The 16,611-nt window shown below is 39.3% G+C and overlaps 1 protein-coding gene and 1 long non-coding RNA gene across 4 annotated transcripts; both read right to left on the reverse strand.

Annotated features, from left to right (window-relative positions):
* Nucleotides 1–2,229: 2,229 nt before the first annotated feature.
* Nucleotides 2,230–16,479, reverse strand: LOC101849227 (V-type proton ATPase subunit S1; the record flags this gene model as incomplete). 3 transcript variants are annotated; one of them, XM_035971127.1, is given in 8 exon segments in its annotated part: nt 2,230–2,298; nt 2,662–2,888; nt 5,959–6,050; nt 6,485–6,707; nt 7,097–7,174; nt 9,428–9,554; nt 10,023–10,118; nt 16,242–16,329. In XM_035971127.1, coding segments are annotated over 6 exon segments (812 nt in total), but the record flags the coding sequence as incomplete, so codon positions are not given.
* On the reverse strand, nt 14,022–15,625 carry LOC106012468. The gene is made up of 2 exons (XR_001185035.1): nt 15,364–15,625; nt 14,022–14,579 (listed from the first exon to the last, which is right to left on the reverse strand). It is a non-coding gene; the product is annotated as an uncharacterized LOC106012468 (long non-coding RNA).
* Nucleotides 16,480–16,611: the final 132 nt, after the last annotated feature.

Genomic DNA, 16,611 nt, shown 5'->3' on the forward strand with positions numbered 1-16,611 from the left:
GATTTGGTTTTCAAATATTTGATAACTTTCTCAAATTCCAGGGGCCTGGCAGTCACCCTGCTGAATCCCGAAGTCGGTGGCTTCATCTCAAAATCGGTGGATCGGTAGTTTGACCCAAAGTCGGTGATCTACCGATTTTTTCTGTAGGGTTGGCAGGTATGTCATTGCTTTCCCCCCCTTTTCTCTTGTTGCCAGAGTGCTGCAAAAGATTCAAAGCGATCACGCCACAGGGGTGGTAGTGGCTCCAAACTGGCCAAATCAGGGGTTCTACCCAGTACTGATGGGGATGTTGATAGATCTGTGCTGATCTCAGCCAGAAGCAACCTGCTGCGCCTGCCATCGCCACCGAACCAAAAACACAGACTTTACAAGTCACTGAAAATTCTCATTTGCAAAGTGTCAGGCGATAATATGAAGGTCAAGGCCTTTCACAGAGCGCAACAGACGTTATCATGTCTTCGTGGTGACCACAGACACAAAAGACTTATGCCACCTCCATCAACAAATGGCACAAGTTCAACGCTGAAAGGAACGAAGACCCATCATCGGCTTCTGTAGCCACAGCTATAAACTTCTTGGCCGACCTGTACCAACAAGGAGCCTCTTACTCAGCACTCTACATTGCGAGATCTGCCCTCTCCTGTGTACTAGACACCTCACAGAGTGTTACTTTCAGGAGCCTGCCCTCTGTGCGAAGACTTATGAAAGGGTTCTATGAACTCAGACCCTCAATTCCAACAAAGTCAAAAATTTGTACTTGGAATGTTGATAAAGTGCTAGAGACGTTGGAAATTTGGTGGCCATTACCTGCCCTTAGTCTGAAAGACGTGACCTTAAAAGTCTGTATGCTTCTTGCACTTCTCACAGGCCAACGTTGCCAAACATTGCATGCTTTAGACATTAATCATATGCAATTAAAAGAAAAAAGCTGTACTTTCTTCATCTCAGATTTGTTGAAACATTCACGAAGAGGGTCACATCAAGCCCCAATTGAGCTGGTGGCCTTTTCTCCAAAACAGGAGTTATGCATAGTGAACCACATTCATGCATATCTTGACCGCACTTCTACGCTAAGAGGTACAGAGAGTAAATTTTTCATATGCTTGCAAAAACCACATAAACGTGTGAGTAAGGATACAATTGCACATTGGATAAAAACAGTGCTAGAAATGGCAGGCATTGATCCTACTGTATACAGTGCCCATAGTACTCGTGCAGCCAGAACAAGCCACGCCTCTGGCATTGGTGTGCCCACCACTGCTATCATGGAAGCAGCTGGTTGGTCAATAGAAAGCACATTTACCAAATTTTATAAGAAGACTGCAAATGCCAATTTTGGTCAGTCAATTATTTCAAAGCATCATAGCTGTACACTTTTCTTCACTTACTATACATATATATATATATATCTATATATATATATATATATCTATATCTATATATATATATATCTATATATATATATATCTATATATATATATATATATCTATCTATATATATATATATATATATATATATATAATATATCATCATGGATTTGATGCACGATACAATTGTTGCATGATATTACTATTTGCATGAGTCTATGTACTCTTTTATTTGTACAAAATATATTAAACTTCAACCTTCCATCTACACAAGAGCTTATTCATGGTTGTTGCTCTGAAATCTCAAGTTTCACCGTAGAGCCTGACGGCTGGTGAGATAAAATTTGAGAAACAAGCGAGGCTTACCTTGGTAAGGTGATGTTTGTTTCCAATTTTGTGGAAACAGTCGTCAGGAACGGAGGTGTAACTTGCCCTCCCTTCCCTCCCTTGTTTTCATATACATTACATTCCTATCGTGAATTGAAAATAAAACAAAAACAACCACTCATAAGCTCGCTCTAAAGTCTGACTAGCGGCCGGTACCGCGGTTCTCAAGTTACACCTCCGTTCCTGATGACTGTTTCCACAAAATTGGAAACAATCATCACCTTACCAAGGTAAGCCTCGCTTGTTTCTCTAATTAGTGCCTTATTATTGTCGGATTAAAAACAAAATTTACATGGTGTGTTCCAAAGAAATTGTCTAAAGGCTGGCAAAATTTCTTTACTCTACCATGATTCCTTCATACCCAGACCAAAGACTTATTGAACTCCCCTCGTACATACAGATATACAGAGACATTTTGTTACATTGGACTTTTAAAAAAAAGAAAAATTTTTTTAAACAGGCACCGGTACTTACTCAATGGACACGTTGTACGGGTTAGATGTCTCATTGTTGGCCTTGATATTGGGAAAAGCCAGTATAATTCTGAAAAAGGAAAAGAAAAACATCTCAAAATATTTTAAGGAATAAGTACATTTTACTTTTAGTCATTAGCATTTGTACCATAAGAAAAATCAAGGACACTTGTTTTACAGTAAAAACAGCAAGCAATACAATTTACAAGTTGCTAAAACATAGTAAAACTCAATCTATTACACAACCAACAAAAACTTCAAAAATTTCCTTGAAATGCCAATTCTCAAATTACTCAAGAAGTCAAGAATGCGATTGCTATTTGAAAATATCTTCTGATACAATTATCAACCCCATACAAAGCCTATTAGTTTATGTTAAAAGGAAAAAAGTTGAATATTACACTCATACACCTAGTAAGGCTCCATGACCAACCTTGCAGTGCCATTAAATTGGACTGTCTGATTCGCAGCATTTTCATCTGGGACAAAATCAAAGTCGAGAACACAATCACCGCTGGAGCTAGTATTTTTGACACAGATGGAAATAGTTCGCATGAAGATGTACACATTGCCGTCACTGGCATTCATGAAGGTTCCATTTTTGTTGACCACGTCAGCCTCAAGCAAGTGTCGGCCACTGTGGACTTCACCTTCTTCTACCTGTAATGAAAAAAAAAGGAGGTAGTTAAAAACAGGCAAACTTACAGACATTACTGAATTGTATCCCACCCTGACTTGTCGATGCCATAAACCACCAGTGTATAAGACAGGACAGTGAATATCTTTTCTAAAAAAATCTAAATGCATCAAAGATTTCAAAAGTTTGGGAAATACCCGAAAAAGTGCCAAACCTAAAGAAGTCAGGGACACACGTTATCCGGGGAAAAAAAAGGAAGATGAAACAAAGTCTCACAATGAACAGAGACAGACAGCAGCGTTCAGATACTGAACTGTCATCATAGCATGGGTCTCAACTCAGAATTTTTAAAAAGGAGGAACTTTCCGCGTGATCACAACAGAAGCTCATTTTGGCGAGACACCCACTATTATTATACTGTTGGACCCTAGAATGTTGAAATAAAAACCATCAATTCATCAAAGCAAGGTTATTTCATACCAGTTTGAGGGTTTGGAAGATAATTTCAAGTAAGAGTCACTTACCAAATATTTACAATCTTGATTACCTACAGAAAGCGGAGGCCCACTGTGGTCTTGTGCGACTTATTTATATTTTACCTTCATAATATTTGCCGGCATATAATTATAAACTATATAAAAATGAATCTTGTTTTGAGCCTGGGAAAAGGCCTAGAACCAGAATATCGACTGTTATGAACCAGTCTGGGTATAATGATTCATATAATAAACGTGAAAGACAAAATTAATGCTCAAACTCAAAGTAGAGTAATAACTTGAATAGCTCGAGTAAACCTATTCAGTGTGAGATGTGTAAGAACTGTGGGAGGGCAAGATGCAGTGACACTGAAAATATGCGAATCTTGAACAAAAAGCTAAAATATAGAGACATAATTTACTCTAACCCATCCAATGAAACGTGAACACTTAGGCCCTTGCCCTAAGTTCATTAACACGCTTACAAGTAGTTATGGCGGATCCCGATTATACACAAGGCATGCACTAACGCGCACTTTACTTTGCAGTGAGCTGTAGTAGTAATCAAAATTCTAAATATTAAAATTTGCTTCCAATTTCTTTTCTTTTTTTGTCTGCTGGTGTTGCGTCCAGCCCTCCCCCCATCCCCGAGTGTATCTTTAAAAAAAAAAAATCAATAATCTCCCCCCATTCCTGAGTCCTGTACTTCACAGCGCTCAGAACATGAGCAGGTTCACTGACCGGTCACAATGACGAGCCCGACAAGACGCTTGTATAACTTTCTTTTCTTTTTTTTTGCCCCCACAAGCGACAGCACAGAGACGAACATTATTTTCATGGCGACACCACGTTTGTAATGCAGAACCTGCATGTTACAAATGTTGCGTGTATTTACACTTTTACAGACAAATTTCTGAGATCTTGATTTTCCGGTCGAGCCTCGGTGTCACATACAATTCCACTTGCCGTCATAGCCACCTGTTCGCGTGAAACTTACTCTCAGACCGGGAAAAGCCGAATTAATATCACAATCGCGACCGACAAAAATGAACTTAAAGACGTTATCGGATTTGGTTTTCAAATAATATTCGAGAACTTTTATGTATTTTCCCGCGTTTCAGCGATTTTTTTCAAATTCCTGAGGCCTGGCAGTCACTCTGCTTCCAGCAACTCTCTTTCTGATTGACCCGCTGTCGCGGTAGCAGAGTTTAGCGGAGGAAATGGCGGTAGCGGAAATCCGCTAAATAGCGGAATATTGAGACCCATGCATAGGCAGAGTGTCGGTCTATATTTTATGTCTACTGCTGATGGCATGTTTGTGATAACAAAGTCAATGTGTGCCAGAAGATGCCAGTCACAGTGAGTGCAAGGAAATTATTTCTTCTGCACTCTGTTGCATTATCTTACATCACTTCAAATTTTATTTGATAGCTTGCCTTAATTGCCTACTCCGACCATCAAGTCCTGATCACATGCAGGCTTGCTGTTAATATGAGCTCAAGTGCAAGAAGTGGTCCACAACTTCCTAGTTTTTATTTCCAATTGTGACATCTTGCAGTTTTATCGCTTCTCCTCCCTTTCTTTTCTCACTGTTTGTCAAATCAAATCTGCCACTTTCAGATGAAAAGATACATCCCCTGTAGCACCTACTTTTTTATATGTGGGTAAGAGAAGTACTAGAAAGACAAGCTCAATGACTGCATTACTTCAAATAATAAGAAATATCAACTATGCACAGACTCTAAGCATGAGCTACATATCAATTTATCGCTTGAAAAGTTGATAATTTTGTGGAATTATAATGCTTGCTAATAAATGTAAACAATTTCCTTAAAGGCTAGAAGAAATTTGGAGTACATAGAATTATTTTGAAAGGAGGCTTGTAACACTTACACAAACATTTGCATGAAACAGAAGAAAAAAAATTAAGAAAAACCACGCTGAGGTCAGCAACATGTGTTGACAATAAGTAAAACAATACAGAAGCCATGTGTGGCAACGGTAAGTTTTAGTTTTGTTTTAGTAGAGGTTTTACGGCGCTCGCAACTGGATAAGGTCATATGAGCACCAAGGGGTGGATGTCAACAGAGAAGTCCTTACAGGAAATCAGACTTACTCTGCTCACCCCTCTAGCTTCAAGAGCATAAAGTCTGCTTCGACAAAGAGTGTGACAAACATACAAAAGTAGAGGAAAATGACAAGAGTAAGGATTAGGAAAGAAAAAGCAGCAATTCCCTGTTGCAGATCAGGCACAATTATGAGCGTGACATTGATGAATCAGCTCATTTACAATTCTACCGTGCATGAACAAGAAATGTCCCCCCTTTGGGAATGGCCTAAAGGCACTTCAGTCAGTAGCACCGCCCCGGAGGGTGGCCACAGTAAGTGGGAGGTGGTGACCAAACAAAATGACCAATGAGAGCACCCCAGATGTAGGGAAGGAACGTGTTAGTTCTGTTAAGAACAAAGAGATCCATCAATGATCATACAGTATTACTCTTGAACAACATCACAACATCTCCCAATACCCCAGGTATTTCTTCTTTCCAAAAGCCCATTTATGTCCATGTCAAACTCAAAAGACAGACAATGAGGAAATGCACTCATACCGACTTACCATTCCTTTACTAGCTGCTTTCCCTGTGAACAAAGCTGTATACTTGATGGCTTTTTTCTTGAGTCGATCACATACAGCTCCAATCATGTCATCTGTGTTTTAAAAGAATAAAATAAAATAAAATTAGTAAATCATTACCCAGCTTTTGTACGATTATACAAAAAGAATACCTGAAAAGACTGCTGATGAATCATTATGAGGCAAAAAGATGTAAACACATGCTTTCTTTATTCACTGGATATGAACTATTGTTGTAAAGACACACACAACAATTACAAACTGCCATATATAGCCAGAGATGGACTCAGTCAGCACTAACAAAGTCAGTGTCAACCATTGCCACAAGGCTATCTTTCCTATTATTTCAATAAGTTGATCATTCCTCTCATCTTGAAAAAATTACATACTTTTCTAGCAAAATCATTATAAACCCACAAAACTACCAACTTTTAAATATCATGAACCCAAATTGTTTTGCAAATTGCACAATTTAAGCTCACCATTTCCAGAACTTCCACATACTCACCATTTTTAGCAATAGCAGCTTCCTGGTCGACATTTCCTGCGGTCGCGGGTAAATGTACAAGCAGTAAGAAAGGCTGGTCTTGTGACACACCCAGTGCATCTAACTCATCCAAGGAGCTGATTGAGTGCATGGCACCAGGATAGTTAGATTTGAGTTGATCTACAGCTTTTGAGGCCCCAGACACCTGAGGTAGCTCCAGGGAGAAATTATCGTCCATCAAGTTCTGTAAACAGTGACGTAAAGAAGAAAAGATATCAATCTGCACCACGAAATGAAACTGAAAATAGCATGTATATTGAGTTCTCACAACAATATATACATAAAAGCACACACTATAAACAATTACCTGGTTACCATCTTGACGAAGAAGCGTGTAAAATTTCCATCGAGACTTTCTGCCCATATCCTTCCCCAGAACACGTCGACCAAAACAGCAGATAAAAATTGATTGTGTCAGAAACAATATCATCTGTCAAAGTAGTACCTTGGTTAACTATACATAGAGCTTTGGCATTTGTGTATCTACAAAAATTGTAGAACGACAAATGTTAACAGAAATCACTTTCACTTTCCTTCCCAACAAGCTGAGTATAAAAAAAATGTTCACAGTACCTTAATGTTTTTGAAAGCCCCTCCAGTGCTGTCCACAGAATAGACATCAGCATACTTGGTGAAATCATCCATGTGCAGCTGTGAAAAGGAGAATTTTGTTTGTTTTAGTAGAGGATTTACGGCACTTGTAGCTGCATTCGGTCATATGAGTGCCAAGGGGTGGATGTCGACAGAGAAATCCTTACAGGGAATCAGGCTTACTCTCCTCACCTCTCTAGCTTCAACAGCACAAAGTCTGCTTTGACTATCAAGGCACCCCAGAAACAGCGGGTCACAAGAGTGTGACAAACATACAAAAGAAGTATAGGAAAAATGACAATAGTAAGGATTAGGAAAGAAAAAGCAGCAGTTCCCTGTTGCAGTTGAGCACAGTTATGAGCATGACATTTATGAATCAGCCCATTTACAATTACAATTTTACTGTGCATAAAAACATGGTTAATGCCCCCCCCCCCCCCACCCCCGGGAATGACCTAAAAACACTTCAGTTAGTAGCACCGCCCGGGGGGGGTGAAAAGGAGAATTAGTCAAGGTAAAGGTAACATATATACACGTCAACACATTAGGTCACTCAGCACTGGAGATAAGAAAGATAAAAAGAAATAACAGCCAGAACTATCTGAACAAAAAATTCTTTTAAAAAATAAGAAAATTACAAGTCACGAAGGGTCTTCAACTAACCATAGGTCATAAGATAAAACATGCAGCAATTTAAAAAAAATTACAACAGCAGGCCTACATATAGAAACATTCCGATGAAAAATCAGATCCATAAGAGGGAGGAGATAGTGGTCCTCTAAAACCTGAGAGTTTGTTTGTTTTTTGTAAGTGTTTTACAGCGCTCGCAACTGCATAAGGTCATATGAGCGCGCGGGACACACTAAACTTTTTCAGTTGGTAGGAAATTTTGAATTTTGCCCGGGTGGCGGCCGAAGCCTACTCTTATCGATTTTAGACCACCAAGGGATCTTTAACGTGCACAGCTTGCACACGGGACCTCCGAGATTTTTCGCCCTTGTCCGAGAAGGCTAGGTGTAGAACTTTCCTACCAAAAGATCAGGGGTGTGGCTGAAAGACAGCAGTAAGAAGAAGCCAATGAGTAGCAGTAGAAAGGCTGCAGAAAGAATCAGGAGCCCAGAGGAGGGGGCAAAGGAGGTGAAGGGGTGGGGGGTAGAAAGAGGAGACGAAAGCAGACGACAGAACATTGCTAGAAAGTAGGAAAGGAGGTGAAAGGAGACAAATTTAGAGAAGAAAATTTTTTGGTCGCTACCCGGGACCTTTGAATGAGAGGCGAACACCTTAACCTCTAGGCCACGAGAGCGCCCCCCCCCCCCCCCGAGGGTTTAAAATAACCACGAACTACAAAAATCAAACCACAAAATGACTCCACCCTTCTAATACACGAGAAAGTGACCTGTTTATTGTGGAATACAACTTTCATTTCCTCCTTAAAGGGAAAGGAGGCACAGATAAGAAAACTATGAGAACCAATAAATGTCCTAATGTAAAAAAATTCCATGAAATTAATTTAACAATGTATTACATTTTTTATGTCTTATATTTCTAAAACAACTGGACTAGATATATATCTTTATCCATAAAGTACTTTTTGTTGACATCACAAGTTTTATGTCAGGGTATTCAGTGAAAAATAAAAGTGTGACATCTTAAGATTGTGTTCTCAAGTCAAAATAAATCAATATTGCCACTGACCAAGTTCTGATTGCAAAGAACATCATGAGCCTTTACCCGGCAGTACACCAGCTTGAAAATGGGCAGTGCTTTTGTTTAAGTGACTTCTAATAACTAGATGGGAAAAAATGGACTATGTGTTGTTGTCATGAAGCAGAGGAAGTTGAGGCTTAAAGCACTAAATGTCATTTAGAGGCGAGTTTGGACAAAAGGCAATATTTCGCATTCTAAACAAGAAGATACCCATTCATTTTTTGACAAATTTCTGGCAAAGAGTTTGAGGATGTGCTAACGGACCTGAAAGTATGGGAAGGAACAGTAGCTGACCACAGAGGAAAAAGGGCATTAAAAAGAGGAAAACATTCCACCGCCCCTAAAACCAAAGATTGAATGAAGTGGAAAATCATCACCATAGAGTGACAAGCTTGAACAGCTGTGAAGGCCCAAATATATGTAAATATCACTTTAAATTGCCACACATCTAGTAAACCCCAAGCAATATGAACAGGATTATATTTCTATTAAGTAAGGTGAATGGAATATAATTCATGGAGAGAAAACGAGACTGATGAATGAATTTTAAAAAAACAACAAAAAACCCAAAACCCCACTCCTCTTGTCATAGAAGTGCTGCCTCACCGTGTCCTGCAGAAATACCACCGCTGAATGTGAAGACTTCTTCATCAAAGGTGTGAGAAAATTTTCATCAAAAGTTTTCGGCTGAAGTATGTCATGGCTGTTCACATCAGGAAGGCTGCTCATTGCCCTAAAATTGGAGGGGGGGGGGGGGGGGGAATTACCGGTATGCAAAGAGACAAGTCTTCTGTCAAATATATCAGTCTCTAGGATATACACTAAGACAAAAGTTTTAAATTTTAAGTGGTAAATCAAAAGCCAGCGCTTTTAAAAGAATCTTAGGTTAATTAATCTGAATCCATCTATCATCCAAGTATATGAAAGAGAGAGGGGGGGGGGGGTAAGAGACCTTTTACTACCTCATTTCTTATATTTGTATTTTGTTTTTTGAACGATAAATGATTTCATTATTTTCAAAATGAGTGGTCATTCTGAATGCATGAACAAATGAATGAATGAAAACAATGAAAAACAAGTAAAGTTGTATGCAAGTAATGCAAGTTTCTCTCTGTATTATCAAATAACCATAGCATGGAATGACTGGGCAGGCAAAATGACGTGGTGAGGGCATAATTGCCGTGCACCGTAAAAAACCCACCAAAAAACGATGCAGTCATGGCACCTTGCCGCACTGCGGGCAATCGAGAGGCATTACGATTCCACCTGCTCCCGGCACACAAATCAAGGGAGATCACTGCGATAGCATCCAAAGTGAGAAGAAATGGGTCAGTCATGTGACCACACACGCCTATTCATGTTTTATTGTTAGACGGTATTTGGGTCATCTCGACGGTGTTCGTCTTTCATTTTAGCCCCATTACGGTGTGGCTGGTTCTACCAAAGAATTTGTATGCGATCATGGTGAAACCGGCTGGGTAGATGACAGTGATGATTTGGGGGGTGGGGGGACTGCACAATCATGAGTGCTATGTTTTAATAATAATAATCAGGGTGTCCAGCAATATTTCGTGAAAAATTTTTTTACTACCCAGCAAATCAAGTCCCACACCAGCTCGAAAAAGTGAGTTAATTTGCGCCATCAATAACATATATTATTATTGCATACTATAAGGAACGAAAATAACACACAACAAAGTCCAGTCTACAAAATGGAGGATAGGCAGGCGATCGCAAGCTTGCTCGCCTCTAGACTTAGTTTTCGTTTTATTAAGGTTTTTACGGCGCTTGCAACTGCATAAGGTCATATGAGAAACAAGGAGTGGATGTCAACAGAGAAGTCCAAATGGGGAATCAAGCTTACTCTGCCCACTTCTCTAGCCTCAACAGCACAAGGCACCCCGGATATAGTAGTTCGCAATAGTGACAATCAAAAGAAGTAGAGGATAATGATGATAGTAAGGAAGAGGAAAGAAAAAGCAGCAGTTCCCCCTATGTTGTTCCGGCACAGTAATGCCATTTTCCAGGGGTATATTACATAACAATGACAGCGCATGCTCCATTTATATATTATATATTATTATAATATACACATAAACGTGTGCCCACGTAAGTATATTACATCCAGTCAACAACATGCCAGTGTGGCACTGGGCTATTGCGTGACTTAGGACTTAGGTATTTCAGTCTGTTCTTACTTATTTATATTTTTCCCTCATCATACTCGCACTAAAAAATGAATCTTGTTTTGAGCCTGAGAGAAGGCCTAGAACCAGAATATCGACTGCCAAGATCTAGTGTTTTATCAATCATTGATCGGAATTCCCATTGATCAATGGATGGGTGGTAATTTTAAGTTGGTACGGAGAATCTACTAAACGCTGAGATCTGAAATTTTACAGCAATAAAAAAGACATGTGGGGCGCTTGTGTGGTCGGCGATCAACCGGCAGCTCCGCTTAGTTTTCGAACCGCAGAGGAAATTCGCACAAACACGGCAATATCTCCGGTTCTAGAGTAGGCCCGCGTCACCGCGCTACTGTTTGGGTGCGCAACCCCCGGTCTCCTGCTTTGTTTTGGATAAGAACAGCGAAAACGAGGTCACTTTCTGTGAGCATGCGCAGAATGCAGCTTATTTCACTTTCGTTTTGAAGGTTCCTGTCAACACACGTGATTCTACGGTGTCGGAAAGTTTTGCCCCTTCATATTAATGGTTTTCGTAACCGGTATCGGTCAATTTACTACTAAGCGCTTGAGTAGTCGATTATTTAGCACATCTAGCTAATCAAGCTCTAATGTATCGTAGAATGTATACTAGAATCGATAAATACTATCGCAGGCTGCTTCTTAATGCCCAGGAACATGCCAGATAGGGTTGCGCACTGAAGCAGACCAAATTTGTGCAGTCTGTTTCAGTGCGCAATATCTGCTTTTTTGCTATTTGGCATTGATAGTGTGGCTTCTAGTTCTAGGCCCTTTGTTTGTTTTACTTATTAAGTTATTTCTTTATGACCTGCATTGTGCACTGAAACAGACTGTTTTCCTTCCATTTGGATGCATTATATTGCCATTGGAAGATGATAAGTTAATGTATTCATGTCAAAATTAATTAATATGGAAATATAATCTCCAAAATGTTCAATTTCTTCTTTTCATGTCTTTTTCTTCTTCTTTTTTGCCCTTTTCCTTAAAGAATACTAGTCTAGGTATAGTCTAATTCTTGTTTTCTTCTTTCACTTCCTTGTGTCCACAGCACCTTTCTTTTTCAATTTCTTCTTTTCACGTCTTTTTCTTCTTCTTTTTTGTCCTTTTCCTTCTAAAATACTAGTGTAGGTATAGTCTTATTCTTGTTTTCTTCTTTCCCCTTCTTGTGTCCACAGCACCTTTCTTTTTAGGGAGTGTATACAGACCTGGTAACCGGGAACAAAGTCACAAAGTATACAGACCCGGTAGGGGAACTCCTTTGTGATTTCGGAAAGTTTCAGCGCCTGTTGGCTCAGGGACACAGAATTCTAAGTGTAGAATTCTGTGCTCAGGGAAGACCTAGGTTCTTCTAGATCTATGGTCCAGGTCTAGATCTAGATAGACAGACATTATAAATCATTGATCTAGTTTCGAGGCTAGCCTAGATCTAGATCTAGATGTAGATTAGATCTAGATCTTAATGAAGATTGCGGATGTCTTTTCGATGAACGATTGTTTTTCCTCCGTTTTGGAGTTGGAGGAATCACAATTTGAAGAAAAGAACAATGTCATAATTTCAATCGAGCAGTCACCCTCTCTATTTCTCTGCCTCTCTCTCTCTCTCTCTGTGTGTGTGTGTGTGTGTGTGTGTATCGCTCGCATTCTCTTTTTCTTTGTTCGTCTCCGTCTTTCTTTCTCTCCAGCTATTTCCCACTCTATCTTTCTCTCGTTCCCTCCTAAAAACTCGGGGCATGTTATCACATTTTGCTAACACTTCTCTCCCCCCTCTCTCTCTCTCTCTCACACACACACACACACGACCGGGTCTGGGCGCTGAAACTTTCCGAAATCACAAAAGAGTTCCCCTACCGGGTCTGTATACTTCGTGACTTGGTTCCCGGTTACCGGGTCTGTATACACTTCGTTCTTTTTATCCATTATCAAAACACATACACACGGTGTAAGGAAATCTCCTGTTAGGGGGCGCACAGCTCCCAAAAAGAACACGCCTAATTGACCTTGGCCTTCCGTTATGGTCACTACAGACTACAGGAACTTCTTGCAAGGAAAAGAAGACAAGAGAAGGATGAAATCAGAAAAGTGTCAAAAAAGAGCTAGATCTAGATCTAGAGCTGTAAACATGGTACTATTATTGCGCACCAAACCAGACGATATGTTGCACCAAACCAGAAACCTTGCGCACCAAACCAGACACACGTTACCAAACAAACACCACCACAACATATAGAAATTTTAAACTGCTGTTACAGTAATGCGCTACACCGTATAGAGAGGAAGTTTTTCTAACTTCTGGTGAAAAAATCATGAAGATCGACCTGTAACTTCCAGAGTAGGCACTTGGATAAAAATTTCAAAGCTTTCAAATTGCTTTAAAAACAATACCAATGCAAAGAGCTCAGTGACACGATTCCAACGCAACCTTAGTTATTGCTCTATGTTGAACCGTTTTTGAGATATGGCATTTTAAAGATCTTTTCGAGGGGATAACATCTATATAGAAAAAAAAGGCAATTTTTGTGATCGAAACAGCAAGGACAACAAGGGAAATGTTAGCTGCTTCAATATGCTGCTGCGTACATGCAAAAACCAAACATTTTCTGAAACCTTGTGATGTTGAGGACAAAATAACAGTCAGACGAGATTTTTAAAATATATCGTGGTGGGTAATATTGGGTAATATTATGTAACACTGTGTTGTGTAACGTGACCGCACCGTCCTGCGGTCAATATATTTTGCCATAACTTTCTTATAAATTAAGCTACATCAATAATTGAGGTATCGTTTTGAAGGTCTTTTTAAGGCCTTTCTTTTGGAACATCTACATATCAAATATCAGTAGAATTAACAAAAAAACTGATTAAAAAATAAAATATATTTTAACAAAACAGCTGGTCGCCTAAAATAAGATGAGCATAGAAGTTTTTAAAGTTAACATTTGTGTCTACAGCTGCTGCAAACTAGTGTTTTTAGTCTACCTTAATTCATGATAATACTGTTTTTTAAATTCATTTTGCATGTTATTGTTAGAATGTTTCTTTCATGTTTTAATTTGTCATGTAAATGATCAATTACTCTGTCTTTATCTTTGATTTCTCTTTTACATCTTTAACTCATGAGATTGCCCTGTAAGTTAAACAATAGTCTCTTCTAATTTTATTACTTCAGTTTGTTCAGCAAGTTTTTCATTATATTTTTATTGTGTTTATTTAAATGTTCATCTTCTTCAAAGACAATTAGTTGTGAAATATGACATGTTTTTTGAAGCACGCAATTGTGTCACGATACTTATTTATTCTTTCTTTATTTCTGGCAATTGTTTAGTTCACCCAGTCTGCCAACTTGATATTGTTAAATTAATGTCAATTTTTTTTCCTTGTCTGCAACAAATGCTTTCTTAAGTGCTCAATTTTTTTGCAACTTGTTCAAACAAGTTTTTCTGTGAATTCGACCAACTCCGCAAGCATTTCAATTTCTGGATTTTAATTAAAGTCAGGATTTATTCTGGTGAGCTGTCAATAAATCCAATGGAACAGTGGCAGGTTGTGATCAGGGGCTGTGGAAAAAAAAAAAAAAGCAAAGCAATGAATTCATCAATGAAGTAAATAAATTCATTTGTGAGCAGTGGATGGAAATTTGACATTTTCACACTACAACTCTAGTCTAGTAAAGGGAGGGTGTAGATGACTAGACAAGAGACAAAACATCTTCTAATAAACATGTAGATCTATCTTAAAACAAACTGGACAAAGTACATGATAATTTAAAGAGATATTTAAATAACAAGCACACACAAAAACAATTAAGAAGAAAAAATATTTAAAGACAATATAAGCACACAAAAGAAGTAAAAACTTGCGTGAAATCGATGGTCTAACAGTGACAGTAACACAGAAACAAAACAAGGCCAAGGCTGTTACATTTCCCTCCCTCCCACCCAAGACTCCTTACTGATTGTTACATGGTTCAAATTCATAAAAATTATACAACAGTGATACATATTACATTCCAAAATTTAAAATAAATCATATCTTCTACTATAAAACATTCTTCAATGCCGTTTAAGAGGTAATAAACGCCAACAATACACGTTAGCGTGGGTTAAGTTCGCTTTCCGCAATGGCCGCCATGACCTCCCGGTTCACGCTCAGCAGCGCGATCGATAATAGGTCATGCCCATTCATGGAGAGTGACCTATTTAAATTAGGGCTCACACGCTTATGCCTCAACGTACAACATTGAAATTAACAAATAAAAGAGATAAAAGGTTGAAGAAAAGACTGTGAGGAGTACCTAAAAAAAAAAAGATATACTCTTTAAATATAAAGGCTTGAACTTACCTTATTTTTAACTCCTTGTAACTCCGAACACACACAACCGATCCCGAAGTGGAAAACGCCATAATACGCGCCTTTCTTTCCTCTTTAATTTGATAGGCGGAAGTAATCCATAAATTGAAAAGAACACTATAAACGAAACAAAACAAATAGGTACCCCCCTCACGGGGCCCGATTTCTGACACAAAACGCGGCGGCCGCAGGTGAACGAAAATCTCGGGCCGCGCGGGCCGATATCCAAGTGCCTATCCAGAGATATCCACAAAAGATCGCTTACTGTATATCGCACCACAGGATGTACTCTAGATCTAGATCTAGTAATCGTTCGGGATTGTACGCTGGCATGTCGTTAGTTTAACCTTTCCTCTGGTTGGTTGCCGAGTTTCATTTATTTTCGTCCAGGAGTTTTCCCGTAGCCGTAACTATACTTAGAAGAGTCACTTCAGATTCCGAGCGGCCCAAAAATTACCCCTCGCGCGGAGGCCGATTTCCGGCCCAAGGCGCAGCGGGCGATTGGCACTGCTACACAAGTAAGACTGTAAGTGCTGCTGTTACTGCCTAAAGCTAGATCTAGATCTAGATCTACTCGTAGCCATACTTTTCTGTCGTTAGATCTAGATCTAGAATCTACATGATATTGACATTATTGAGATGCCCAAGAAAGTCCCCCTCAAAAAAATAACTAAGACTAGATCTAGATCTAGATTCTAGATTCTCTGTATCTAGATTCTAGATTTCTGAATCTAGAATCTAGACTAGATCTAGATCTAGATCTAGGTCTCTAGATCTAGATCTAGATCTTGAATCTAGATCTAAGCCACTAAGCCTAAGCCCTAAGGCCCTAAAAGCAGGCGAAAGTGAAAGCCGAAAGTGAGTGTTACCTTTCCGGTGACCAAAACAATACTGGGACGATTTCATTCCCTGATGCCAGGTGGACAAGGCAGAACGCTAACGCTAAAGCCAATGCCATAGCTACAACTGTTGAGATATGAAATTACAAACAGAATTTTCTACTCTGAAACAGGACGGTCCAATTCGCCCTTTCCAAGCCTGGAATCGTAGTTTGGCTATGTTAATGCGATGACGAAAAGACAACTGGCCAGCCGGAAGTCTTGTGATCATCAACTGAACTAATATGCCAGTTTGGACTGAATATAGTCTTCACCATTCCGTGCCGTACATCAGGTTCCTTGCAAACCGCCAAACTCCCTCTGCACAATTCTGCCAGATCAGTATGATGGGAATTCGATA

Source organism: Aplysia californica, unplaced genomic scaffold (genome assembly GCF_000002075.1).
Source record: "Aplysia californica isolate F4 #8 unplaced genomic scaffold, AplCal3.0 scaffold00382, whole genome shotgun sequence".
Lineage (NCBI taxonomy): Eukaryota > Metazoa > Mollusca > Gastropoda > Aplysiida > Aplysiidae > Aplysia > Aplysia californica.